The sequence below is a fragment of the Molothrus aeneus genome, chromosome 24 (genome assembly GCF_037042795.1).
Source record: "Molothrus aeneus isolate 106 chromosome 24, BPBGC_Maene_1.0, whole genome shotgun sequence".
In the NCBI taxonomy this organism is placed as follows: Eukaryota; Metazoa; Chordata; class Aves; order Passeriformes; family Icteridae; genus Molothrus; species Molothrus aeneus.
The window spans coordinates 6413497-6441139 of NC_089669.1; the positions used below are offsets into that span (position 1 = coordinate 6413497).

Genomic DNA, 27643 nt, shown 5'->3' on the forward strand with positions numbered 1-27643 from the left:
GGGTTTCTCCCCTGCCCACTGGGACTTGCTGGGTGCAATTCACACGAGGATGGCACTGCCAGTGCTACTGTCACCCATCTGCCAGCAGCTCCTGCAGGTGTCCAGGCAGGGGGAAGGAGCCAGGAAGGCTCTGCAGGATGGGGCTCTCTGTGCTCTCCACCATGGGAGCTGCCCCACTCCTGCAGCTGTGTGTCCCTCCTGGCCATAAAAGCCCCAGGATTAACATGCCAGGCATTGTCCCTGCTGGGCCCCACGTTGGGAATTGTTTGCTCCTAAATTTGTCCCTAAAAATATCCTGGGGAACAGGTGCTGCCTGCCCTGTAGCCCTTGTCATGCAAAGGGACACTGGGCAAGGGGCTTTGTGGGGAGCAGTGGGGACAGACAGCAGCTCTTTCACTGCTTTTTCACTGCTTTTCTTGGGGAGACCTCCGGGCCTGTGAGGGGCTGGGAGCTGGCTGAGCATGCCAAGCTGCAGTGGGGAGTGGGGCTGCTCCTTCTCCTTAGAGAAGGGACTGTGCCCTCCTTGGTCCCCACCCCACCTGGCCTGAGGTGTGACCCCCCATTTGCTGGTTTTCACCATCACCCCTCAGCAACGCAGCCTGGCCTGCTGAGGTTCCCTGTCCTGCTCTGGTGCCTCTGGTGGCTCCCAGGAGTCCCCTTTGCCAGCGCTGTCCTGTGTGTGCCCCACCGTGCAGGGCTGAGCAGCTCCCAGCCTGTTCAGCCCTCCTCCCCTGCCTTTTGCAGCATCTCTGGAGCTCTGTCACACCAGACAAGGCAGAGGTGCCCGGAGGATCCGGCCCATCCCCACGGCATCCCCAGCACTGGGCAGCCTGAGCCTGTGTGTGTGACCCCCAGAGCCCCCATGTGAGCAGGGGCTGTCCTGGAGGCATCCCAGTGCCCAAAGGGGCTCCAAGAGAGCTGGGGAGGGACTGGACAAGGATGGAGGCACAAGGGGAATGGCTTCCCACTGCCAGAGGCTGGGATAAATGGGATATTGGGGAGAAATTCTTCCCTGTGAGGGTGGTGAGGCCCTGGCACAGAGGGCCCACGATGCACAGGACTGCCCCGTGCCTGGAAGTGTCCAAGGCCAGGCTGGACAGGGCTTGGAGCAACCTGGGCTAGTGGAAGGTGTCCCTGCCATGGCAGGGCTGGGACTGGATGATTTTTAAGGTCTCTTCCCACCCAAACCAGTCTGGGATGATTCCCATGCAAACAGCCCTGGAACCAAAGGGGGGTTGTGGGTGCCCTGGGACACAAGTGCAGTGACACAGGGGTGACCTGTGTGTGCCCCTGTGCTCCAGGCAGGGCCCCAGGTGTGAGCAGCAGTCCCAGCACTCCCGGGGCTTGCAGCAGATGCCTGCAGAGGAGGGGATTTGTGCTATTTTTACCGACCACTTGCAGGCAGGGCTGGGATTCAATATCCCCCCTCAGCCCCAGCCCTGGCAGAGCGCGGCTGTGCCGAGCCAGGCGTCACCTCCCTCCTGCACAGCCAGGTAAGGCACTGCCACTGCCCCCTGTCCCCCCTGGGTGTGCTGGTGCTGAAACGGGCACGAGACCCCCAGCACTGGCATGGGACACAGAGGAACCCCCAGCACGAGGATCTGCCTGAATTTCTGCCCCTCTCTGAGGTGGCTCAGACATTTCCTCTGCTCTGGGAGAGAGGATTGGTGAGGCTGCAATGGGGACAAAGACTTTGAGCTGATATTTGCCTGTTTTTTCCCAAACCATGGCAAACAGGACTGTTTGAGGAGCACTTGCTGGGTGTTCCAGCCTGGCTCACTGGTGGGAGGTTCAGGGTGGGAACAGAGGGAACAGAGCTCCCTCCTGGTAACTGGGAGAGTGCTTGTGGTTTGTCTCCAGCCTCCTGGGATGGGGGAGGATGTCAGAGTTGACTGTGGTTGGGTTTATGGGATTATTTCTTTTAAGGATTTCCATGATCCAGTGGTTCAATAAGCTTTATAAGCTTTTCACAGCTGGTACAATGCAAATATTACAGAATTAGCTTGCCCAGATCCTCTCGTCCCCATCAGGGACCAAAGTCTCTCATGGATGCTCCAGATCCAGCTGGAGCCCAAAAGTCCTGGCACTGGGGATTGCTGGGGATGTCTCACAGGCACAGCTGAGCCCCTGCAGTTGTTTGGGAAGCCAATTTAGGACCATTTGGCCCTAAAATGTGACTGACCTTGGTAGAGGTCGTGAGCTCGAGGTGTGGTGTGGATCCCACCCCAAGGAATGCCGGGCTCTGCTCCAGCAGGGGACAATGGAAACGCTGAGGCTGCTCCCAGCCCTCTCAGCTCCAGGGAAAGAAAGGCTCCTCTGCCACCCCCAGAATAAACTTGGGGGCAGGAGCTGGGACCCAGCCTGCTCAAGGCACCAGTGCTGCCTGGTGTCCTCTGGGATGTTTGTCACAGCACCAAAAACCTCCACAAGGGAAGGAAACGGAATGTTTGATGTAGTTTGAGGACAAAGAAATTCCTGTTCTTGGGATTTTTCCTTGTAAATCTGGGATCTGGATTGGGAAGCTCTGGGGAAGATGATTCCAGCTGGGATTTTATTACATTCCCCCCATCCCCCAAACTTCATTTATTCAGGACATATCTGGCTGAGCTGTGGGGGCATGGGGAGGTAACAGGGACAAGGGAATAGAGCCAGGATGTGCCCTGAGATTTGCTTGGCACAGGCTCCACACAAACCTGTAAGCATCTGTTTGAGACCAGCTTTTCATTTCCCCCAGCATGAATCCTTGGGGTCTAAAACAGTTTGCAAATATCAGGGGATGCAAAAGGATCAAGGCAAAAAATCCCAGCTTGTCCATTTCACTCCCAAGGAAAAGGACTAAACCCACGCCTGGAAAATGCTGTTTGAGGAAAAAAAAACCCAAAAAACAACAAAACAAAACAAAAAAACCCAAGGATTGGTATTTCCCCCACATTTTTCTGCTGATTGGACTCACAGAGTGCCCCAGCTGCTCAGGATAGGAGGGGTCAGAGCAGGGCCAGGGGAGCAACATGGGCTGGAGCAGCTGCCAGGGCTTGGGATCACCAGGCAAATGTAAAATAGGAAACCCTGAGTGTTTCACCTGGAATGTGACTGCTGAAGGAACCTGCTCAGCTGTGGGCTCTAACTTAGAGAATCCCTGAATGGTTTCGGTTGGGAGGGACCTTAAAGCCCGTCCAGTCCCAGCCCTGCCATGGCAGGGACACCTTCCACTGTCCCAGGCTGCTCCAAGCCCTGTCCAGCCTGGCCTTGGGCACTGCCAGGGATCCAGGGGCAGCCCCGGCTGCTCTGGGCACCTGTGCCAGGGTCTCACAGCCAAGAATTCCTTCCCAATATCCCACCCATCCCTGCCCTCTGACAGTGGGAAGCCATTCCCCTTGTCCTGTCCCTCCATCCCTTGTCCCAGAGTTCCTCTCCTGCTCTCCTGGAGCCCCTTTGGGCTCTGGAAGGGGCTCTCAGGTCTCCCTGGATCCTTCATTTCTCCAGACTGGGCACCCCTAGCCCCCAGCCCTGTTCAGAGCAGAGTTGTTGCCCTTTGCTCCGGCGTTCCCCGGGTGGGTTTTGGCTCTCCCATCGCTGCCGTTGCCCATGGGAGCTGCAGGACAGGACTCCCTGAGCCCACCCCGCGGGGGAATTCCCGAGGCACCCCCATTTCTCCTCATGTTTCCAGTCTCCATCCCTTGCCCCGAGCTGGGGCGGGCGGGGGAGCAGCTCGGAGCTTGGGAAAAGCCCCAGGAGCCGCAGGCCGAGCCTGCAGGGCGCCTGGGCACGCCGCAGCCTGCCCGGGATGCGGGCGGGCTCTCCCGGAGCCCGGGGCCCGTCCGCGCTGCCCGGGCGTGGAGGGTGATGGAGCTGCGGGGCCGCTTCCCAACGCCGACAGCGCGGGGCAGCAGCGCCTCGGCATCGCTCCCTGCTGCCTTGGCCTCTGTGAGTCCGGGATTTGCTCCTTGGCTTCAGCCGCTTTCCCTCTCTCGGCAGGAGCAGCACTCGCCGCGATGCCGGAGCCGTGAGTAGCTGCGGTCCCGGGGATCCCCAAAGCTTCGCCCGGCTGTGCTTGTCCCTTTGGGGAGGATCCGCTGGGAGACCCTGCCCTGCCCCAGACCTCTGTGCCATTCCCCTTACAAAAACCGGCTTTAAATGCAAATTGTTCGCCCTTTCAATGTCCCAGTTCAAACCTCAAGGCTTTCCCCGATCACCAAATGCAGATTTGAGGGGAGGGAGCACCTCTGGATTTGCCGTGAGGCTCTCTGTAGCACATTGCACAAATCCAACACATTCCCTGGTGAGCAGAGAAGGGAGGAACTCCCTGTAAAGCTTTCCTGGAGTAACGACCTGGGGATGTCCCAACCCTGTGAACCTGAGCAGCACCCAAGCATCCCGACCCAGCTGAAGTGGGAATGAGGGTGTCGGAACTACAGGGACTGAGCTGGGGTTGGCACAATGGGCACAGTGCCAGCTCACCTGTCACACCTGAGTGACATTTTGGCTTTCTTAGTCGTGGCCTTGAGCTCCCACTGCATTTCCAGAGGGCACCTTCACCTCAGGCCTGGCTCACGTGCTGGTGGCAGCTGTGAGATACAGAAATAAGGAACCAACTGCAACCACACGAGATGCATTCCTTGACCGTCCCCTCTTTTTTACTCTCATTCCTTGATGCCCTGTTCTCTTCTCTTGTTTTTTCTGCTGCTCCCTGGCTGCTCCCCTGCTTGCAGGGAGGTAAGTGCCTTTCCCTCTGGGAGAGCCCTTGGTGCAGCTCTGCATTTGCTGTGCATTTGTTTTCAAAGGGTGTTTTCCTTCCCTCCCCTTTCCCCTAGAGAAAATCCAAGATCACAGCCTCACGCAAACTCTTGTTGAAGGTGAGTCCCGAGGGCTGGAAACTCCCTGGGGTTTGTCTCGCTGGGGGAAAGGAGCCAGGTTGTAGCACATGGTCGGTGGGACGGGGTGAGGAAAGCTCAGGGATGGGCTGTGGGGAGCAGCTCCCACCCACCTTTCTCTTCTCACTCATGTGGGATTTGTGGTCCAAACAAACCTCCCCTGCACTAAGGTGGGGAGAGACCCCCACACCTTCAGCTCTGAGGCCTCAGCCCGTTTGTGCTCCAGCACAGGCCTGGGAGCTCCCCGGGCTCTGGCTTGGGATAAACATTGCCTGCTCCAGCAGAGCCACCGTCAGCAGGCAGCGGGAGCAGGGCTCCACAGCCCCATGGCCCCTCGTCCCACAGCCCCAGAGCCCCACAGGACACAGCCTCACATCCCCACATCCCCACATCCCCACAGCCCCATGGCCCCTCGTCCCACAGCCCCAGAGCCCCTCATCCCACAGCTCCACAGCCCCATGCCCCCTCGTCCCACAGCCCCAGAGCCCCTCATCCCACAGCCCCACAGCCCCATGGCCCCACATCCCCACAGCCTCACAGGACACAGCCTCACATCCTCACAGCCCCATGGCCCCTCGTCCCACAGCCCCACAGCCCCACAGGACACAGCCTCACATCCCCACAGCCCCACAGCCCCACAGCCCCATGGCCCCTCGTCCCACAGCCTCACAGGACACAGCCTCACATCCCCACAGCCCCATGGCCCCACATCCCCACAGCCTCACAGGACACAGCCTCACATCCCCACAGCCCCACAGACCCATGGTCCCACAACCCCACTGCCCCACTGCCCCACAGCCCCAGCCAGCTGTGGGGAGGCTTTGATGTGTGTTTGGGGACAGCAGGGAGGGGGTGGCACACGAGTCTGTCCCATCCTACAGATGTGGTATGAGCGGCTCAGGGGGAACAGGGGCCTGTTCACACTTGTGCCATTTCCTGGTGCTCACAGAGTTTGATGCTGGCCAAGGCCAAGGAGGAGTGGGATCAGGAGATTGTGGACAAGCAGGCAGAGAAGGAGCGGTACCTGTCTGAGAGGGTCACCCCACTGCACACCAGCGGGCTCTCCTTGAGCCAGCTCCAGGTACTGCTCAGCCCGAGGGTGCTCTTGGGAGCGTGAGGGGCCTCACTCAGCACTCTCCTGTTTTCTTGGCCCCAGGACCTGTGCAGGGAGCTGCACGAGAAGGTGGAAATTGTGGATGAGGAGAGATACGACATTGAAGCAAAATGCAACCATAACACCCGGGAGGTAGGAGGGAGGACGGGCTGGTTCCTTCTGGAAGTTCCCTCCCAGTGGCAGCTCTGGCCTCAGTGGGGATGTGTCATGGACCAGGCTGGGCTGGGATGTGGGACAGGCACCAGGGTTTTCTCAGGGCAGGTGTTTGCTCTGCACGGCACCACTCAGAGCAAGGTTCATCCCTGCCCAAAGGAATCCCAAGTGTCCTCGGGGTCCACAGAGAGGTTCCTCACTCTCCTGGTCACCCCTGTGGGTCTGAGAGCTTCTTGTGGCACAGCTGCCGCCTGAGCAGGCTGGGCCCAGCCCATGGCCCAGCTCTGAGCCGGGGTGGGCAGAGCCCTGGTAGGGGTGGTCCTGCCTGAGAGGAGCAGATCCCTCTGGGGCTCGGTGCTGCCAGAGCTCCTGCTTCCCACAGGGGCTCTTTGTGCAAGGCAGACAAGCACTCACCTCCCACCCCTGCTCCTCCCCTGCCCCTGCAGATTAAAGATCTGAAAATCAAAGTCCTTGATCTCCGGGGGAAGTTCAAGCGGCCTCCCCTGCGCCGGGTCCGCGTCTCGGCCGATGCCATGCTCAGGGCTCTGCTGGGCTCCAAGCACAAGGTGTCCATGGACCTCAGGGCCAACCTGAAGTCTGTCAAGAAGGAGGACACGGAGAAGGTGGGTGATTCCTCTGGAGGCTGGAGATGGACACACTTCCCAGGGGTGCCCTTGCCCTTCTCCAGGGCACCTGTGTTCACCCCCTGTCAGCCTTGGAAAGAGCCTTGTGAGGCCATTCCCACTGTGGGATCTTGTGGGGCCATATGGGACCAGTCTGACTGGGCCAGGGGGATGGTAACTGGTGAGATTTAGGGCAGAGTCTGTGGTGCTCTTCCCTCCCAGAGTGTGTGGGGGTCTCTCACCTGGGCCCCTCAGCACCATGGCTGAGCTGCAAATGCTGAGTCTGATCTTTGATCTTGTAGGGAACCACAAGAGCTCCTGCTGGGCACAATCACACCCAGAAATCTCCCAGGGAACTCCGAGACTCAGATTAGATAAGACAGAGCAGCCCAGCAGTTGGCCTGAGATAAATGGCCCAGTCCCCACCTGCTTGGCAGAGGTGTGAGAAGGGAAAGTCTCAATGCCAGCGATGCCCAAACCTGCCTGGGGTGCGCAGGTGCCCCAGCAGCTGGAGCTGTGCCTCATGCCCAGGCACAGCTGGGGATCCCCTCTCCCCAGAGGGCTTTCACCAGCTCATTCCAGTTCAGCAGAGTGAATGAGAATTGGATGAGCAGGATTGGATGAGAATCTCAATTTTCAGCAGTTTTTCATTTGTCCCCCCATTGTGGTATAGCACTTTTCCAGCCCTTTGGACAGAAAGCTCTGCTTACAGCCCTGGGCACCAGGTGGAGAACAGATCTGGGTTTGTTCTTGGTGTGACATGGTGTTGGGGCACAGCTTGTAATCTGCAAGTGCTGGGGGGGCAGAGCAGACACCTGGGCTCCCAGAACTGCTGTCACCTCCCCTTCTGCTCTGGAAGTGTCTGCCAGGCTCCCACTGTCATACCAACAATCCCAGCCCCACCAAACGCTCAGAGAAGGTGGGAGGGCAATGCAGGAAGTGTTTTTACTTCAGTAAAAACATCTGCTCCACTGTGCTGCTGTAAACCCAAAGTCCCACATGGTTTCTTCCTCCTAAAGAAATCTTTCTGGGATTATTGAGCCTTCTGGTGCATGAAAGCAGCTTGGCCAGGCTTTGGGGAGGGGGGTACCCACACGGATCCAGAGCTCCCTGTGGAGATCAGGGCGCTGTTTGCCACCTCCCCAGGCAGCTCCCTGTGCAGGACACATGGCAGAGAGACAGGGGCTTTGTCAGGGGCAGCTGTGTCCCAGCTGAGGCTCTGTGCAGGGGAGGGTCGGAGCAGGGCTGCCAGAGCCTCATGCTCAGCCCTGTCCCCTGGCAGGAGCGCCCTGTGGAAGTGGGCGACTGGCGCAAGAACGTGGAGGCCATGTCGGGCATGGAGGGCAGGAAGAAGATGTTCGACGCTGCCAAGTCCCCCACGGGGCAGTGAGAGGTAGGGCTGGGTCCTGATCCCCCTCAGCTCCCTCAGCCTCCTGGGCTGTGCTTGGAGAGACACAGAAATGTCCCCACTCCCTACAGAAAAAGGCCACCTGTCCCCATGTCCCACCCCACACTTGGCTGGGGTCTGTCCCACACCTCCCTGCCTTGGGGTGCCTGCCAGCCCCCCTCCTCTTCTCCTGGGTGCTGCCCTTTGGGCGTGCTGCCTGTGCCACCCTCATCCCGTAGGCATTGCTGGCACCAGCCACAGCCAAAGCTGCCCCTCTGCCCCTCTGCCCCTCCGCTCTTCTGCCCCTCTGCCCCTCTGCCCCTCTGCCCCTCTGCCCCTCTGCCCTTCTGCCCCTCCGCTCTTCTGCCCCTCTGCCCCTCTGCCCCTCCGCTCTTCTGCCCCTCTGCTCTTCTGCCCTTCTGCCCCTTTGCTCTTCTGCCCCTCTGCCCCTCTGCCCTTCTGCCCTTCTGCCCCTTTGCTCTTCTGCCCCTCTGCCCTTCTGCCCTTCTGCCCTTCTGCCCCTCTGCCCCTCTGCCCCTCTGCTGTTTCTTTCCCACAGGAGCACTGGGAGGAAGACCGTCCCCATCCCTGCTGCCAGCCTGCCCTTGCTGCTCCCCTGTCCCTTTGTGCCCTTCCCTGAATCCCCACTGAGCTGGAACACAAGGACAACGGTGTGGAAAGGAGACCTGAGCTTCTTCCTTCCAGTGGTGCCCTCAGCCCTGCTCCTGCACAGCGACCCCCTCCAGCAGCCACAGGCCGTGCTGTCCCCAAGGGCCACTGCCACCCACCCCTGCCAGCCCTGCAGAGCTGCCCCAGAGGCAGCAGCTGCCCCCTGTGCCCCCCTGTGCCCCCCTGTGCCCCCCTGTGCCCCCCTGTGCCCTGTGGCACCCCGAGATGTCCCTGGCAGCCAGAAATGCATTAAAGGACTGTCCTGGGCCGAGGCTGTGTGCACTCCTCACTGGGGAACTCTGCCCAGGGCCAGGTCAACCTGCAGTGTCCCCATGCTGGCACTCAGACCCCACTCCCTGGGCTCACACAGCTTTGGGCTTGTCCCTTCCAGCCCTGGGTTGCTCCTCAGATTCCACAGCTCTGCTGAGCCCCCTGGCCCCGCTCTGCAGAGCTCCCCAAGCACCTGCCTGGGGGAATAGAGCTGCCTGTTCTCCATCCCCACTCCTCTGCTTCTGGAAAAGCCTTCAGAGCTCCAGACACCAGCTCCCCACCAGCTGCCCACCACAAGCACTGCAGCTGTGGCAGTTGGGGCATTTCAAGGTTTAATTCCAGAGATGAATCCATATTTCAAGCCAACCATCCTGTGCTTCCCCCCAGCCCAACCATTTCTGTGTCACAGCCCCCCAGACTGCAGCTGGTCAGTGAAAGCAGCTGGGACTGTGCCAGCTCATTCTGGAGCAGGGCTGGAGGGGCGAATTTGTGAGAATTCAAACTTCTGGGGTGTCCTGGCTGGGGGCACTGCAGGAGATGTTCAGCCCACATGCAGAGCTGCTCTTGGTAGTTACAGCAGTGCCTTGTCTGTGTTCCCAGGCTATCCAGAGAATTGCAGCATCCCCAGATTCAAGCCCACACCACACCAGGGTGTGTTGCAGCACTCCCCATCCCTTTGGAGTGAGCCTGTAAAGCACAGAAAATGCAATAAACTGAGAGCAAAGGGCAGGTCCCAGACAGGGCTGGAAGGGAACAGCATCAAACAGTGTGTGGGCTCCAGAGAGATCAACTTTCCCAGGAAAACACTGCATTTCCAAAGCAGGGGATGGGAGAGGATGGCCCCATGCAGATGGCTCCTGCAGGACTTCCACAGCAGATCATGGCTGGCAGAGAGTGAGGGAGAGGCTTTGGGAGGTGGGTTTGGGTTTGTCTCCAGGACAGCTGAATTCCTCTGGCATCCCATCCCTTCCTTTGGCCAATTCAGGGATCCTGAGCCACTCTGCTCACTGTCCCTGGGCACAGAGGGTGAGGGGGGACACTACTGGGGACACCTCTCTATCCCTGCCACCAGCACTCAAGGCTGTCACAGCACCCTGCAGCTCCTTCAGGGAAGATTCAAAACTCATATGCAAACTCTTCCCCAAATCAGGACTGGAGCAGAGGAAGCTGCCACTGGAAAATCTGCTCCTTTGGCTCAGGCTTTGGGATGCTCAGTCCTTGTCCTTCCTCCTGGCCCTTCACCCCCTCAGCATCCCCTGCAGGACTGGAGCAGTTGCATGGCACACAGAGCCTTTGCCACCCATTTTTTTATCTTTTCAAGCTTAATTTGGCCAAGCAGCTGCAGCCTAGCAGGGTGCCAGGGCTCCTCTGTCCTCATCACAGGCACCCCAGGACAGGTTCCAGGCAGGCCCAGCCCTGGGAATTGTCTCTGTCATGGCCAGCACGGGTGGCTGAGCTCCCAGGGGTGCGTGGTGAGACCCAGGGTCTGCCATGGTGCCCACTCTGAAGGCAGAAGGTTTTGGATTGCAGCTCTCCCCTCCAAGCTCAGGGCCCAGGCAGGAGCAGTGCCGAGGTCTGAGATCCTGGGATGTCTCCAGGAATCCCCAGAGGGAACTCACACAGGTCCTGGCAGAGGAAGAAAGATGTGCAGGGAGAGTTAATAACTGTGACCTGACCAACTGGTAGAGCTGGAAAATGCAAGAGAAGTTTCATGGAAACAAAGCCTTCTTCAGAGCTGGAACAGAAGCAGAAAACGGCACAGCAGGGGCTGAGTACAGTTCTCTGAGCTTAGTACAATTATGCTAATTTAGTAATTAAAAAACAGGGGTGGAATTTGTGGGGTTGGGGAGGGATGGAAGGGAGATGAAAGGCCACAGGGGTGCTGGGTGCTGTGCAGCAGGCCCTGGTCAGTGCTGGGCACTCAGGCTATCCCTGTTCCTGTCCCTGTCCCTGTGCCCAGCCTGCCCTCAGATCCTGCTCACCCAAAACTGCTGCAGAGACAAACCCAGGGGCTCCCAGGGAGAATCTGCAGCCCCAAAGGCAGCCAGGTGTGCTCAGCAAGGTCCCAGGGCCCACATTCCCCTGTCATGGGCTACAGATGGCTTCATGAGGCTACCTTGTGTTTAGATTGAGTGGAGAGAGAAAACCCCACCCCAAAACTTTTCTCTCTACAAGATTCCCTACTTTTTCAAGGTATAATGCTCCCCAGTCACTGAGTCCCATTTTCATCCCTCTCTGGTGGAAAACCACACTGGCTGCCATGGGAAAACAAAGTTCTACAGATTGCAGTTCTACTAGGAACACAAAAAAAAGCTGTTTTAGTGGGACTGAATCTCCAGGGGAAGATGGGACAGTCAGCTCTGGGCTCTCCTGGCTGGATCAGGGACTGATCCAAGTCTTCCTCTCCATCTCTGCCCTGAAGCTGCCCCTGTGGCCCTGGGCCAGCTGGGTCCCAGTGCTCCCATGGCAAAGGGAAGGCTGAGCCTTCCACCCAGGGGAAGGTGCAGCTGCCTTCCCTCAGCCACAGCTCTGCAGTGCCATGGTTTTTCCCTCCCAGGTGACAACAACCTCAGTTTCTGCTCGCTGATTAGAAAGGAACTCTCCAGTACATTTTTTACTGAAAATTCAGCCCAAATGGGGGAGTTCACAAGGCTGTTCTCAGGGAGAGAGACTGATGCTGGAGGAGTCACTGGTGTCTCTTTCCAGAGGAACTGGAAGTCAGCCCTGTCTCCTTGAGCTGAGCAGAGCCCAGTCCCCACTGTCCTGCACTTTTCTCCACTGCAGCCTAGACTGAAAGAAATAAAAGCAAGGCACTAGAATCCTAAAATTACACTAATTTCAAATTAAATTGGACAGAAGGAAAAAATATAATCACGACAGTATGGACTTCCAAAAACATCCCTCCTTGTTGGTTGTAATGTGGTCCCTTCCAAGTCACACAGGGGTTGTGTGATCTCCTTGCTGACCAGTCACACTCAGAGACACCTGAACTGTGCCCAAATATTTCCCTGAATATTTGCAGCTCAGCTGGAGGCTGGTGCTGCAAAGGGAGGATGGGAGAAAGGTCAGTGGTGATGGGATGGGAATGAAGTTTATTCCATGGCCTCTGCAGGTGGCTGCAGATCTTGCCCTGCACAGGGCTGGGACAGGCTGCAGTCCCTGAGGTGAGGCTGAAACACCACCCTGGGACCCCTGAGGGCTCTGGGTGCAGGGTCAGACCCATGGCAGGGCCATGGCACAACCCCCTGGTCCTGTGTGTCCCCTGTGGTAAAAACCAAGAAGGAATTTTCCCCTCCTGGAGCCCTCCAGGTGCTGCAGCTCCAGGGAGGAGCAGGGTTCAGGGTGAGCAGGGCACATCCCTCTTGTCCAGCTGCCCTTGCTGGGCCTGAGCCCTGTCCCTCACTGCTCAGGGGCTCCTCAGGAATCACAACCAACTCAGAGGTGCCCAGGGACAGGATAAGCAAGGGGCAATGGCCACAAACACAAACAAGAAATTCAACCTCAGCATGAGGAAGAACTTCACTCCTTGGGGGGTGCAGAGCCCTGGAACAGCTGCCCAAGGAGGGCCTGGAGTGTCCCTCTCTGGAGCCATCCCAGACCCACCTGGATACATCCCTGTGTCCCCTGCTCCAGGTGACCCTGCCTGGTCCCCAGAGGTCCCTTCCACCCCAGGCACCCTGGGGTTCTGCCACTGCCTGTGCTGGGGGGGTGCAGCTGTCACAGAGCTGCTGGCTGTGAGCCAGGCCTGTTCTGTGCAGCACCTGAGAGGTTTGCACTGATGTCACTTTTGGGGGATGCCCCTCGTTTGCCATTGTTAGATCTGGAGTGTCACAGGGATGGCATCTGATGAGGAGGCCAATCTGCAGGGAATGGAAAGGGAACCTGAAGGACAATGAGGCACCATGGTGGAATTTCTGAAGCAAGATTTGTCTTTAATTTTTAAATAAAAAGCTAAATTCTAAAGGAAAATAAGCCGCTGGTAGCTGGTGCAAGGCAGTTCAGACAGTGGATAATTCCTTTCCTAGGAATATTTCCTGTCCTAGAAAAGGCCATGGTTCAGTTTCTGAGCAAGCACCAATTCCAGACCCTTCACTGAGCTCTCTCTGTACCATCACACACATCTCTCCAAAAGTTGAATACATTTCAGGGGGAAGGAGAGCCCTGGACCATTCCAGGGCCTGCAGAGCACCATCCCAGGGATGGAGGGAGACCTCCAGCTCCTCCCAGAGCTTTTAAATGCTGGTGGGACCTCTGGAAGCTGTGGTGGGATGGAGCCAAGCAGGAGTGAAAGCCCCTTTTCCTGGCCAAGGAGCCCCATGCCCCAGCTCAGGAGAAAAGCCTGGGAAGAAAATGCTGCTCCACCATGGCAGAGCAGCAGGGATGAGCCACAGGAGAGAGAGAGGAGCTGAGCTGTGGCTGAGGCTGAGGGACCAGCACAGCATAAGGGATGGAGGTGCAGGGTTCAGAGCTGGGCCCCAGGAGAAGCTGAGGAATGCCATAATTACACACAGTTGTGCAAACTGGGAGCTCTCCACCACCCTGTAGCCAAAGAAACAGGCTCTGCACTGTGATGAGACACAGAACACTGTTCCCAAGGGAAAAAACAGCCCTCTTGAAACTGGTCTAGCTCCTTAGAGGGTATTAATGAGTTCTGCTGATCACACCAGGGAAAGCTCTGGGCTCCTCCTCGGGCAGGTGCAGCTTCCCTGGGTAGAGCAGGGGAGAAGGGTTTGGCCCTGGAGCTTCTCTGCTCAGGGCACATCCTGCAGCTCTGCTCCCTCGGCCATCAGCACAGAGCCTTCCCCTGGGGGCTGTGGGTCTGGAACAGCAGATGGGACAGCCTGGGGAATGGAGTGGGTCTGGATAAACACCAGATTGGTTCTCTGGGCATCCCTTCCCTCACAGAGTCATCCCTCTGCCTGATTTCATCACCCTCAGCTCTGGGACCTGCCGCTTGGGCTGTGCTTTGAGGATGAGCTCAGGGTGGCCTAAATAACTTTGCTAAGGGAAATCCGGTCTGACAAAGTGACTGTTGTTTGCTGAAGGCATCAATCAGCCTATGGATAAGGGTGACCTGGGACACAAGCATTTTCCTGGGATTCTAGAAGCAAAGACCTTTAGGTCGAGCACAGCTCAGAGGGAAAGTCCAAACAGAGCTAAATAATCAACCAGCAGAGAGGAAACAGTAGTGAGATAACAAACTGCTGATAACTCCTGCAATTTTGTCACAGCAGAGGGGAAGACTGGTGATGCAGACATTCACAAAGATCTGGCAGCACTTGGAGTTTGGGGATAAAATGGCAAAGGAGGTTTAGAGGGGTATGAAGTGACTCACAGGGGAAAAATCCAGCACGACTTCATCTATGAGATGAGGGGCTCTGGACCTTGGCTTTACCTCCTTGGGAGTGAAATTTTGGGGTTCTGGTGGACATGAAAGGATGTGAGGAACATCAGGGAGAACAGGAGCTCCATGACAGCAAAGATCTCCAGGCATGAGAGGTCAATGCTCTGTGCTGCTGTGCAGCCCAGCAGGACCCATCCAAGATAAAGGAGGAGATTCCCAGCACCGGGGAATCTGAGGAATTTCCAGATTCCCAGCACTGGGGAATGGGCCTTGGGAACTTCTTGCTGAAGGAGATTTTCTCCTCTGACCATTTTCATGGGTTTGAGGGAAACAGAGCAAACCCATGGAGAAGAAAGCCTCTGAGGGAACTTGAATAAAGAGGAAACTCTGTTCACCTCCAAAGGTTTCTGAGCTGCAAATAAAGCCCCAGGAAGGGGCAAGTGTCAGCAAGGGGGCGAGTGTCAGCCAGGCTCATCCTCTGACTAATCCCCAGGCACTAAATGCCCATCTAGAATTTCTTCAACTTAATAACCAGAGGAATTGCAGACTGGGAGGTTTTATATTCCTTTGCTGTGTAGATCCTAGCTGGGGGTGTTCTTTCACCGCCACGTTCAGTCTAATCCTTTGGAAAACCCCGCTAAGTCCTGTGCTCCAGTGCTATCCTTTGGCAATGAGTTTTGTGAGCGCCATGCTCGCCGCGCATTAATCACAGAGTTTTTATTGCTCTAGAGGAGCTGCTGATGCTGGACTGCTATATATAGTCTGTCAGCAATTAGCAGGATGCTTGCAAGGTTATTTAAGTAATTTTTTTCCCTTATGCCACAACTAACTGAATTCTCTGTATATATGAAAACACTTGAAAGACGAGTGATTACTGCGAGAAGAAAGAAGAGCAGAGAGTGAGCCCTGCTTGGAGCGGGCGGCTCGTTTGACAGGGCTATCTCCTAGAAATGGGATTTTAATCAGGAGCCTTTGATTAAAATCATTGCTCAGGTCATGGCACACCCCTGTGGGCTGGAGGCATGCAGGGCCAGCCCAGCCTCACAACCAGTTCCTCGGGCTGGTGCAGGGATGGATCTCACTGGGAGCAGAGGTTGTACTCAAGGGGTCCTGGATGACATTTCCTGCAGGGAATAGTGCCTGGCAGCCCGAGCAGTGGGGTCATGGCCATGCTGTGGGAAAATCCAGGCTGGGGCCTGGCTCTGCTGTGCCTGGGCCCCCCATCCTCCCTTAAGACAACCCTCATTCCTCCCCAAAGGCAGTGACCCCGTGGCTTCACACCCGCCCTTGGCTGGAGGGGCTGCTCTGTGTAAGGGTGGGGGTCTGGGGCACAGCCAGACGGGGGATGGGATTGATGGGCTGTGTCTGGGTGAGGGATGAACCTGGGCACACAGGTCCTCTCTGGCACAGGGCTCCAGCACACAAAAATTGGATTCCCCCCATGCCCCAGGCCCCTCTGAGACTGTGAGTGCTCACTGCTGCAGCAAAGCCCAAGAATGAGAAGACCTTGGCAGCTCCATTTGAGACATCTAGAAAGGGTTGGAAGGAGCAGGGACCCTCCCAAGCTCTGTGGAAAGGCTGCACCGTGCCCAGCCAGAGGTGCTTTAATGACTGTTTTGGATCCCCGGGAGCCAACCTCCTCCCACTCGGCCCGGGGTAATTCGCCTCCTCCGCGGGCTGCAGCAGTTGTTGACTGGCGGATTGTGGCTGGTAGAACAGGTTCTCTGCAGGGAGTTGTCTCCGAAACCCTGGAGCCGTGGATGGCCCGAGCCGCGGGTCCCGGGCCTGGCAGCGAGGAGGGCTCTGCTTGTGCGTGGCACTGCTGGGCAGGGCGGCTCTCGGCCGCTGGCACACAAATCACAGCCCTGCCTGTGTCAGGTAGATAAGGAACCATGTGATGCAGCTGGTGGGAGCGGGAGGCAGGCAGGGTGAAGGTGCACAGGGAAATAACCTTGCAGGGAGTTCCTCCCTCCTCCCTCCCTTCTCGGGGAGCAGAGTCTCCGGGCAGCGCTGATCCCGCGGCTCCCTTGGCCTGGATGCCCGCTCAGCTTCTGGGGGATCTCTGAACTCCCGGCTCGCAGCAATGTCCTTCAGCAGGAGGAACTGGTCCGATCTCTCCAGGTAAGTGCTGGGGATTAATGCTTAACCCTTTCCAGCAGGGCAGGGAGAGGTGAGGGAGGGCTTCTGGTGGCCAAGGGGCTTGGGGAGGATGGGAGGAGGGGGCAGCTGCCCTGGGAGTGTTTGCTGTTTGCAGAGGTGAATGCCAGTCCCACGGAGAGCTCAGCACTGCTGGAGTTTCTTGTGGCTGGGCAAGATCAGAGGCGTTTTTGTTTCTGCTGCCTAGGGAAGCTGGGCCAGGCACAGGAGAATTACCTGGATAAGCATTCTCACGCCATGCTGGATACATTTTGGGTCTGATTTGCCTTTCTTTGGGGAACAGACTATCTGGGCTGTGCCTCCAGCCTTGCTCTGAGCTGGCTGGGGACGTTTCCTGTCCCCCCCTGCCCATGCAGCCCCTGGGTGTGTGTCCTGCTCTGCCTGCAGCCCCTCCTGTGCTGAGCCAGCCCTGAATCAGCGGCACTGACTGAGCAATCCCTGAGCAATCCCTGCAATCGGCTTCCCAAAGAGTGCTCCAGAGCAGGGCAGGCTCCTGGGCACCCTGGGCTGGGTCAGGCTCTCACATGAGGCTGGAGTGAGGTGGGATCAGCCCTGACCCCCTGCAGACCCCAGGGCAGCCTGGGCTTCACAGGAGCAGGGATGGAAACTCAAACAGAGCCACCCTGTGCACAATCAGAGTAGGAACCCTGGCCCAAATGGATGTTATGGCTCCGAGACTTAATTGCAAACCTCAGTACCAGGTGTAAGAAAGGGGAGTCCATAGAATCCCAGACTGGTTTGGGTGAGAAGGACCTTAAAGCTCATCCAGTCCCACCTTCCACTGTCCCAGGGTGCTCCAAGCCCTGTCCAGCCTGGCCTTGGACACTGCCAGGGATCCAGAGGCAGCCACAGCTGCTGTGAGTGCCCTGAGTGCCAGGGCCTCCCCACTCTCACTGTGAAAAACTTCCTTATTTTAGTTGAGACCCCACTGCTCAGAGGCCACCAGCTCTCAGCTGCCTCTGGTGTGGGTGGGACAGATCCAGAGGCCACTCCAGCCCTGTCCTGATCCATCTCCCCTGAGCCCGACCTGCCCCAACACCAGCCCAGCTGGGTCCTGCACCCCATGTGCTTCAGAGCCCCAGAAGGCATTTCCTGAGCTCTCCTGAGATGAGGCAGCACTGAAACAGCAGAAATGTCAGAAATCTCTGCGCTAATCATTGACAGGGCAGGAAAGGACAAGGCAGGGAGAGTTGCCAAAGTTTTTTACTCATCTCTTTCAGCTAAAAAAGGTAAGACGGTGAAAAATAAATCCGTCTTTGAAAAGAGGAGAGAAAGATTGGCAGAGCAGATCCGTAGCCTGATGGGTGGATCACTTAATTACAAATAATGAGGAGCTGCCTGTGGATAGTGCCAGGTCTTGTGCTGCCTCAGAAGGAACCATGGTAATTCAAGGCAGGAAAATCCCATTTTCACTTTGAAGGAGGCTGTGTAAAATCAAAGAAGTACCCGGTTGTTGTGAGGATTTAGCTCGGCATTAGTGCTCCGTGCTGTCACTGCTTGAGGGACAGGAGTGCAGAGGCCCCGGGATCTGTGTCCCCTCCCCGGGAATCTGCCTGCTGGGATGTGCCCGGGAGCGCCGGGGCTGTGAGAACACGGCCGGGCTGTCCCAGCCGGGGATGCTCCCTGGGCACCTCCAGCCTTCGCCAGCCCCGTCCGTCCCGGTGCCGAGCGGGCATCGGAGCCCGCCCGGAGCTCCCCAGCCCGGGGCCGATTGCTGTGGGGGCTGTTCGGCTGCGGGGCCAGCGCAGGGAAGGGCAGGGCAGGGCAGGGCAGGGCAGCCCTGTCCCCAGCACAGCCCTGTCCCCAGCCCACACAGTCCTGTCACCGGCCCGGCCCAGCCCTGTCCCCAGCACAGCACTGCCTTGTCCCCAGCCTTGTCCCCAGCCCTGTCCCCAGACCAGCCATGCCCTGTCCCCAGCCCTGTCCCCAGCCCTGTCCCCAGCCTTGTCCCCAGCCTTGTCCCCAGCCTTGTCTCCAGCCCTGTCCCCAGCCCAGCCATGCCCTGTCCCCAGCCCTGTCCCCAGCCCTGTCCTGCCCTGTCCCCAGCCCTGTCTTGCCCTGTCCCCAGCCTTGTCCCCAGCCCTGTCCCCAGCCCTGTCCTGCCCTGTCCCCAGCCCTGTCCCCTGCCCTGTCCCCAGCCCTGTCCCCTGCCCTGTCCCCTTCCTGTCCCCAGCCCTGTCCCCAGCCCTGTCCCCAGCCCTATCCTGCCCTGTCCCCAGCCCTGTCCTGCCCTGTCCCCAGCCCTATCCTGCCCTGTCCCCAGCCCTGTCCCCAGCCCTGTCCCCAGCCCTATCCTGCCCTGTCCCCAGCCCTGTCCCCACCCCTGTCCCCAGCCCTGTCCCCAGCCCTATCCTGCCCTGTCCCCAGCCCTATCCTGCCTTGTCCCCAGCCCTGTCCTGCCCTGTCCCCACCCCTGTCCCCAGCCCTGTCCCCAGCCCTGTCTCCAGCCCTGTCCCCAGCCCTATCCTGCCCTGTCCCCAGCCCTATCCTGCCCTGTCCCCAGCCCTGTCTCCAGCCCTGTCCCCAGCCCTATCCTGCCCTGTCCCCAGCCCTGTCCTCGCCCCCTTCGCGCTCCGCTGGCCCCGCCGCGCTCCCGCCCGCCCCGAGCAGGAGGAGCAGAAGCCGCGAGCACTCGCGGGGGGTAAAGCGGTTTAATTTATGACCGGCTGGGATTACTCAGTAACTCGGAACCAGCCGCAAGTCCCCGCTCGTAATGCGGCCCTGCCCCTCTGACTTTCGCTAAAAGTCAAATTCGTGGCAAAGGCTGAGCTGGGGTGAGGTCCTGGCACGGACCCTGGCAGGGAGGCTCTGCTGGGGTGCCCTGCAGTGTTTGTGGCTGATTGAGGGCTCGTGTTGGGGGAGAAGAACCAGGCTCTGAAAAGCTCCATCAGCCAATAAAAATATTTTCCAGCACATTTCATGCACCAGCACAGAGGGTGGGCAGCTTTGGCACAGAGAAAGGATGGCAGAGCTGGTGTTTTCTGGACAACTTTTTATTCCAAGTGCTATTTTATTAAAACAAAGCAAAACAAAAACCAAAAGTAATAAAACCCAACCCGCATTTGGCTTATGCAAAATAAAATGCTCAAAGATGATTCCAAACTTCATCTTTTTGTCTCAGTCTGTGATCATAAACAATTCCCAGTCCAGGCACATGCAGGGGGTGAAGAGGAGCCCTGCCAGCCCCATCCCCAGGCAGAGCTTCTCAGCAGTTGCCTTCAGCCTCTGATACTCTGATCTGAGGGTTTTTGCTCTATAAAAACTAAATTACCATCACCACATCTTGGTTTTGGCCTAAAATCTTGTGCCATAGTGGTTACCCTTCCAGTTTGTGTGGTTGAGGTCTGTGTGGTAGCTCAATGGTCCTGGTCTGGCTGAGTTACAGGTTCAATATCCTTCCCCTGCAAGGTTTGCTTAATATAGGGATTCCTTTGAAATGAGTGCTCCCTCCAGCAAGAGAAAATGGGAGTTGGGAAGTCAAGTGCTTGCTTTGGGAAGGGCCTGCATCAGCTGGGTGGAGTGAGAGCCCTTTGGGGTGCTTGGCTTGTGCTGGCCTTGCTCTCCTCCAGCAAGGTGACTTCTGCCAGCCCTTGGCCTTACCCAGGGTGTAGCAGTTCCTTTCTTGTCTGGCACCAGGGCTTCAGGGTGCCCATGCAGGACACAGCCCCCCCATGTCCTTATGTTTCCTCCCAAACAGCCTGGCCAGGCAGAGGACCCTGGAGGATGAGGAAGAGCAGCAAAGAGAGCGCCGGCGAAGGCACCGGAACCTGCTGTCATCCACCTCCACGGAGGAGGAACCTGCCAGCGCTGCCAAGGACACCAGCCCAGCTTCCAGCAGGTCTGTGGGGTCCTGCTGGCATTGGCCTGGCTCCTGACACCGGGCCCTGGCTGAGCTGTGGGCAGAGCTCACAGCCCTGGGGAGGAGGGATGGGCACGAGGGGGACACCTCGGGTGGGCTCCCCATGGCACAGGGGCAGGAGTGGGGGAGGGCTGGTGCCAGGGCCAGGCTCAGGGTGGTGCTGCAGGTGGATCTGCAACAGGTAAGGGGTGCCCAGCTCTGCAGGGCAGGAGAGCAGAGCAGGCAGAGCCTGGCTGGCCGTGCTGCCCCTCTGGACCTCACAGTGACGCTGTGGCACCTTTGCTGAAATGGGGATCTGAGCCAAGGCCTTTCCACTGGTGCTGCCAAAGTCCCTGGCTGCAGGGAGCTGGGGTTTGGAGGTACTCTGGGACCAGGCTGCCCTTACACAACCTGACCTACTCTCTAAATTGGTCCTGGGAGTGTCCAGTATTTAGGTAGTTTGTGTCCACAGTGAAGCTCCCACTCCAGAGGTGTTCCTGTGTTTCAGACAGGATGGAGTTGGGACTCTCGGCCTGGATAAGGGGTGGAGAGGAGCTGGGCATGACTAAAATGAACCAGCTGGGAAGGACAAGTTCTTCTTCTCTGGTGCTGACACAGGCTGGCCATGTGGTGATTACAATTCAGGAGGAGGGCAGATGTTATCCCATCTCCTCCCCAGTGTGCAGACACAGCCTGCCAGGTGTCCTCCTGTCCCTTCCCAGTCCTTGTGCCTGTTTGCCTGGGGGAAGGAGGGGAAACAGCTTTTCACTGTGGGTGGACCTGCCAGAGCAGATTGGCTTCCAACCAACACTTCCCACTTTAAGTTGGTGGGATTTTTCCTGGTCCAGTGAAGAGTCACAGCCACCCTTCTTAATCAGCAGCAGACCCAGACTGCCCTGAGCCTGGATCTCCTTGGCACAGGACTTGGTGGGTCCTGGTGTCCTGGAATGAGGCTGCAGAAATGCTTCATCTCTACGACAGAAAGGAAAAAAAATAATTTTAATCCAAACTTTTTCTCAGACAGCTGAGCTGGGGTGATGGGGATGAGAGTGGCTGCAAGCCTGGTCTGCAAGGAGGACTCCAGGATGTTTGTGGGATTTTTATGTCCCTCTCCAGAGCCTTTTGCCTTACTTGCAGCATGAAATGCACCCCTCTAGCCCCAAATGCTGAGGTTGTCATCCCATGTTGTCCCTGTCCCTAGACCTTCATCCCTGGTGAAGCCGCAGTCTCCGGAGGACGGGGAGGAGCGAAAGCTCTCAGAGGTGCTGAAGACACAAGAAGGGAGAAGAACGAGGTGCCTCCCGGCCGTGTCTGAAAAGCTGAGGCAGGAGAAGGAGCAGAAGGAGGCAGGGGTGGCAGAGAGCTGCCCGGACACAGAGGCACAGCCCCGCGGGAGGCAGGAGAGCAGCTGGGCTGCAGAGGAGGCGGCCGGGGGCAGAGGGGACCCGCCCCGAGACAAGAACGTGGAGCCAGCCCCCGAGAGGAAGGTGCTGCTGAGGGCACGGCTCCAGGACAAAGACCAGGGAGTGCAGACTCCTCGGGGGGAGCAGAGGAAGGAGGCAAAGGAGCCACCAGAGGTGGGGACCTGCCGGCTCCGGGAGGTGAAGATCCTCACCAGGGTGGGAAACCGCAGCACAGAAGAGAAAACCAAAGTGGTGACCTCATCTCCAGAGCAGCAGGTAAGCAGGAATGGATGGAGCACCAGGCCTCGGGGGGAGAGGTCCTGGGTGCTGGGAGAACCAGAGAAAGACACAGCCCAAAAGTACCAGGAGGGAAATGGGATCTGGAGGATTTTGAGGAAGGTTTTTCAGAGAGCTGCAAAGCACGAGGTGGTGGACAGGGTCCCACCACCTCCTTCCCCTCCCTGGTCTGTGCTGTCCTGATCACCTTCTCCAGCAAGGCCCACTGATTGCCATCATGGTGACACTGAAGGGCTGTTGGGGACTCTCTAAGTCCAACGAAGACAGGAAAGGTTTGGAGGGTTTTGATCTCAAACTCTGGCCTCCAACCCAGTTCCCGCCCTGACTGTTCCACTCCTGCACCTCAGTCCTCTCTGCAGGCTCTGCAGGGATACATCTGAGGTCTCCTTTTTCCTCAGCAGCCATCCAGGAACCCCTCAAAGCAGGTAATCCAGCTGTCCCCTCCCCAAGATGAAGCTGCAGAAAAGCCAGACCCTTCTCCAACCCACGTCACCTCCATCCGACGGGCCAGCCCAAGAACCGTCTCCTTCAGGGTAAGAGCTGAAGCAGGTGGGGAAAGGATTCCAGTGAGGCAGTGGAGGATGGGGGGAAGGAAGGATTGCTGTGGCCTCTGGATTATGTAGGCAGAACCTGTTCCCAGAAGTGTGCTCAAAACTTACCCTTGGGCTGGGCGCTGCAGTCCTGCTTCCCTCTTCCCCTGTTTTCCTTCTCCGTGAGGATGAACATGTCCAGTTCATCCACCTCGTGCTTGCCAGAAAACTTATGGGAAGTATGAGAAAACAGGGAACTCATTGTCCTCAGAATTTCCAGTGCCACAGGAATTGCCATCCACCTTCCAGCCTTTCCAGTCGTATGTGAAAGCACAGGATAAAAATAACATCCATCCTCCCTCCCATCCCATGTTACAGTCTGAGAATATATTTCATTTCAAAAGAGATCTCTGGAATGAAGTGATTGGAGAGGCTGGGAAAGCCTAGAACTGTCAAGATCATCCCTGCTGTGAGTCAGGGCTGACTGGCTACACTTGATTGACTTCCATGAGACTTTACTGGGAATAAAACTGTTATCACCATAAAGTGTCTATAGTCTGGGGAGCTTTGATATGAGATAAGCTCTGGTGTGGGTGCAAATGGAGCTTTCCTGGGGGAGATCAGTAAGATAGTGTCTCCCATGCTTATCTTGGATAACCAAAGTTCACTGCAGGATCTCCTCTCCTTGTCTCTTCCAGATCATCTCCAAGAAGCAGAAAGAAGAGAGCCAAAGCCCTCTCACAAGGAGGTCAGCACCTCTTGTCGTGTTGCTTTGGTCCTGCTGGGCAGGAATGGCCATCCTTTGTTTTCCAAGGCAGGAGGAGGTGCTGGGGCCTGGCTCAGATCTGCTGGACATTGGTCCCCAGCCCTGTGGAGAGGGCAGGCAGCGATGCTTGGCAGGGGACAGGACAATGTCCAAGTGCAGCTTGCATCTGAATGAGATCCTGGAATCACAGAATGGTTTGGGTTCCAAGGGACCCTGCAGATCTCATTCCAACCCCTGCCATGGGCAGGAACATCCTCCACTGTCCCATGTTGCTCCAATATCCCCCAGCAAGCCCCCACTTCTCTGGGGTCATGTAGCTCCATGTTGGTGTGCACAGGTCCCATCCACGGGGACATCAAAACAGCTCCATGAGCAGCCTGACCTGGCTTTGGTGACCAGATCAGGGGATCCTCCACCCCTCTGTGGGCAGGTGTATGCAGAGCCACACTGACATTGGGGGTGATGCAGTCCAGGGCTGGTAGAGCTGAACCCAGGGCAGGCTGAGGAGCTCTGAGGTATTTTGGTGCTCAGTGTGGCCCTGGAAAGGCAGTGACACCCAGAGAGCTCAGTCACCAGCAGGGGCTGGGCTGCTTGGTGCACCTGGCAGACAGATGCAGGAGTGCTGGGTGGGATGGGGCCTTCTCCTGCCAGGTGCAGCTCCCCAGGACCATGGGCTGATCCCAGGACATCCTGGGGGGGCTGGTTTCAACTCTTCCCTCTTCTTCCCCAGTGCAAGTCTGAGGGTCCCAGGCAGCAACAGCACCATTGGGGAGAAGCTGGAAAAGTACAACTCAGCTGTGCAGGTACTGAGGGCACTCAGCAGAGCCAGGAGGGGGTGGGGGACAGAGAGGGGTGGCCTGGAGCCCAGTGGGGAGGGGAGGCCTGAGCTGCACCAAGTACAGAGCTGATGGGGAAGAAGGAGATGGAAAGGCAGGAAAAGGGATTGGCCTCAAGGTTTTAGGAGCAGAGACTCTTGGAGGGGGTCTGGGGATGCTGCATGGCCCTGCAGGGAGGAGATGTCCTGTGGAGAGGGTCTGGGGATGCTGTGGTCCGTTGAGGGAAGCAGTGCACAAGGCTGTGAGCTGGTGATGGGCAGCAGGGGACCGGACCCCAAGGGGCTCAGGGTACGAGCCAGAAGCTGGACTTTTCACCCCGGGATGCAGCACAGCCCTGCTGACGCCCCTCTCTCTCGCAGCGCTCGGAGGGGGTGAAATCCTCCGTGCCTGCCCAGAAGAGTCGCCTGCTCTCCTCGGAGGGGGTGGCGAGCAAGCGCAACTTCTTCGAGAGAAGCGCTCCCGGCAAGGCGGAGCCGGCGGCTCCCAGGAAGGTGAGGCAGGAGCGGGGACCTGAGCGCTCTGTGCTGGGCAGGCACCGCCTCTGGGGCAGATCCTCCCCTCTCCCGATACCGGGCTCAGCCTGGCAGGCTGCGGCAGGGAGCGGGGGAGCTGATGCCAGGGCTGCCCCGGCGCTGTGTGGGTTCCTGCCGAGCGCTGGAATTGGAGGAGCTGGGATGGAGCCAGTGTGTGGGCTGGGCTCTGTGCCGCAGCTCCGCTCAGGCTCCCCGTGCCCTGGGGACTGGGCCGGGTTACATTCGTGCACGGAGAGCCGCTGCTGCAACCCTGGTGTCCCTCTCTGTGCCACAGGACAGCCTGAAGATCCCAGGGTCGGTGACATCCCGCATTAATCTGTGGATCAGCCGAGCTCAGGAGCCTGCCAAGGAGGAAAACGGCAAGGTAGCAGCTTGTGTCAACCTCAAGTGAGAGCCCTGAGAGCAGGCAGGCTCACAGGACATGGTGCTGCACCTTGGGGCAGGGTTGAAAGGTGGATGAACCCTTGGCTGAACCTGTTAAAGGGTTTGGGAGCAGTTTAGCCAGGTTTGGAGGTGTCAGAGCTGCAGGACCACCACAATGAAATATCAGGGCTCTCCTTGTTGCTGTGTCCTGACTGTGAGCCCAAAATTCCCAGGACAGCTGATTCCAGCCCTTGAGGTTGAGGAGGGAGAGGAGCCAGCTGGGTGCATGTCCCAGGACATGCAGGGATACCTGACTCTGGCCCCCAGCATGATCCCATCTCTGCCATCCCATCTCCTCTGCCTGGATGAGCAGCTCTGCCTGGGGCCAGGGGGAGAGGAGCTGTGTGCTCAGCCCTTCAGCTCTGAGGGGCTTGGAGAGGTCCTGGTGCATGAGAGGTCTGGAGTCTGGAGTCATCTGCACCCCCACTTGAAACCACCCCCCAAAAATGAGGGGGTCTCGTGGCTGTGGGTGCCAGGTGCCCGGCCAAGGGGACTCAGAGGTCACCACTTGGCCATGTGCAGGAGAGGGACAAGAGAGCCTTTGGTTGTTGGGTGTTCCTGGAAAGGAGGGGCTCAGCAGGTCCTGGGCAGGTCTCACTGCTCACAGCAGAGAGGGCTTTGGTCACTGCTCGTGGCAGCCCAGGAGGGGCAGCTGCAGCCCAGCCCTGCAGCCAGGGAAGGTGGATCCAGGCTGGGCTGGGAGATGGGCACTGCCCAGACATGTCTGTGCCAGGCAGCTGTGCCAGCAAAGGGTTTGCTCCTGGGCTGACTCCTGGGGAAAGCCTGCAGCTCCTTGGTCAGTTCTTCAATAGCACCTGCTCCACTTCTGTGGCTGGAGCTGCACTTGGCTCTGAGGGTCTCCCAGGTGCAGGATCCCAAAGCTGGCTGGTTTTACCTGGACAGTGTGTGCTTCAAGGTCTGGGTTCAGTCAGACCAAGGCAATGCTGCACACGACGCTTGGGGAAAACTTTATCCTGTCACTTCTGACTCTCCTGTTTGCAGGAAATCCGGAGAATCAACAGCCTGGCAAAGCGAGATGTCTGGATAAAGCAGCCTGGGGACACCTCTGGAGACACCAAGGTAATTATGGAGCTGCTCTGGAACCTGGTGCATCATCTGAGGCAGAGCCAGGATGTACAGGGAGAGGTGACATGGGGGAATCAGGACCCTGTGACTTTGGGAAGTCAGCAGGAGGGGACAACTGGAGGCATCTGTAAGGGAGAGGAGGACTCTGGTCTGGGAGGAGAAGGGAAGTGGCCTGTCATGGGATTTAGGGGATCCCTGCCTGCCCCATCCCCAGCTGGGGACAGCCACTGTCCTGGTTAAAGCAGCTGCAGCTGGTGGGGTTGCAGCCTCAGGCACAGCCTCAGTGGTTCCCACTTTCTTTTGCAGTTGCAGTAATACCACCTGTGCTCTCAGACCATCTGGGAAAATCTGGTTTGCTCCAACCAAAGATCAAAGCCCAGCCCTACCCAACCGTCCAGCAGCCACTGCCATGAGTCCCCTGTGCCATGTGTGGGTGCAGCCCAGGGCATGGGTCCTCTGCTTGTGGGATGGGAAGGAAGAAGCCTGGGAGAGTCTCCCTGTGCCCCCAGTCCCCAGTCACTGCCTGCCTGTGGGTGTCCAGGCCTGCAGGCTCCCCACAGATGCTGAAGGCAAACTCCTGCCTTGTTTGCCCAGCACATTTTGCTGTTCTGTTCCTGATCTCTGCCTGTGCCCCAGAGCTGCCCTGGCAAAGGGGATCCCCCACAGGGCTCCCTGGCAGCTGGAGGATGTCAGAACCTGCCTGGCTGAGGGAGTTCCAGCTGCACATCCATGGACCATGTCTGTCCCTGCTGCCTGGGGCAGGTGGGGCAGGCAGCTGTCACCCCTGCCAGGCTGTCCCTGCCACAGGGGCACAACCAGAGGTTCATGAAGCCACACGAGTGCTCGGAGATGTCCCATGGAAGAATGGGGGACTTGGCCCTGGTGTTTCCTCCACACACAGCTGAACCAGAGACTTGTCCTTGTTCCTGCCATCCCCTGCCCCTGCAGGCAGTGACCCTTCATCCAGTGGTCCAGGGGAGCTGAGCTGGCCCTGGCCATGGCCACAGTCCTGTTGGGGGATTTCATGGAGCTGAGTGCCCTGGGCTGGGCCCCATTTCCCTCTTGCCTTTCCTCCTGAGCCCTTTGCTAGGCAGCCCCTGATCCTGCATTCCCGTGGCTGCTGAGCCCACCTAGCAGGGATGGGGGATGCTCTCTCGAGGCCTTTAGGGTGCCTTTAGGGTGCCATGGGCAAAGGGCTCAAATTCTCTGATTGGGGCCATTCTTTGGGTTTGGGTTGTGCCTTGAACAACCACTGTGGTGACAAATTCAGTGTGGGAATCTGCTGCTGCCCCTGGAGCTGATCCTGCTTGTTGGGCTTGGGAAAGGACTCTGTGCTTTTTTTG

At 58.0% G+C, this 27643-nt stretch overlaps 2 protein-coding genes across 2 annotated transcripts; both read left to right on the plus strand.

Annotated features, from left to right (window-relative positions):
• Nucleotides 1-1353: 1353 nt before the first annotated feature.
• TNNI1 (troponin I1, slow skeletal type) lies at nucleotides 1354-8982 on the plus strand. Its single transcript, XM_066565320.1, is given in 8 exon segments — nucleotides 1354-1529; nucleotides 3976-4003; nucleotides 4812-4853; nucleotides 5821-5952; nucleotides 6028-6117; nucleotides 6585-6761; nucleotides 8044-8154; nucleotides 8708-8982. Coding segments are annotated over 7 exon segments (753 nt in total). The 3' UTR covers nucleotides 8152-8154; nucleotides 8708-8982.
• A 7532-nt stretch (nucleotides 8983-16514) lies between these two features.
• On the plus strand, nucleotides 16515-26615 carry LAD1 (ladinin 1). The gene is made up of 10 exons (XM_066565061.1): nucleotides 16515-16552; nucleotides 20286-20426; nucleotides 21628-22105; nucleotides 22525-22659; nucleotides 23355-23404; nucleotides 24153-24225; nucleotides 24618-24749; nucleotides 25066-25155; nucleotides 26217-26294; nucleotides 26607-26615. Exons 1-10 carry the CDS (start codon nucleotides 16515-16517, stop codon nucleotides 26613-26615), a joined length of 1224 nt encoding a protein of 407 aa, XP_066421158.1.
• Nucleotides 26616-27643: the final 1028 nt, after the last annotated feature.

Bases quoted from the DNA above. Each gene is read 5' to 3' on its own strand.
- LAD1 (XM_066565061.1), top strand. From the start codon at position 16,515: ATGTCCTTCAGCAGGAGGAACTGGTCCGATCTCTCCAG. The intron at 16,553-20,285 runs GTAAGTGCTGGG...CCTCCCAAACAG, and splicing joins AACTGGTCCGATCTCTCCAG to CCTGGCCAGGCAGAGGACCC. The intron at 23,405-24,152 runs GTCAGCACCTCT...CTTCTTCCCCAG, and splicing joins CAAAGCCCTCTCACAAGGAG to TGCAAGTCTGAGGGTCCCAG.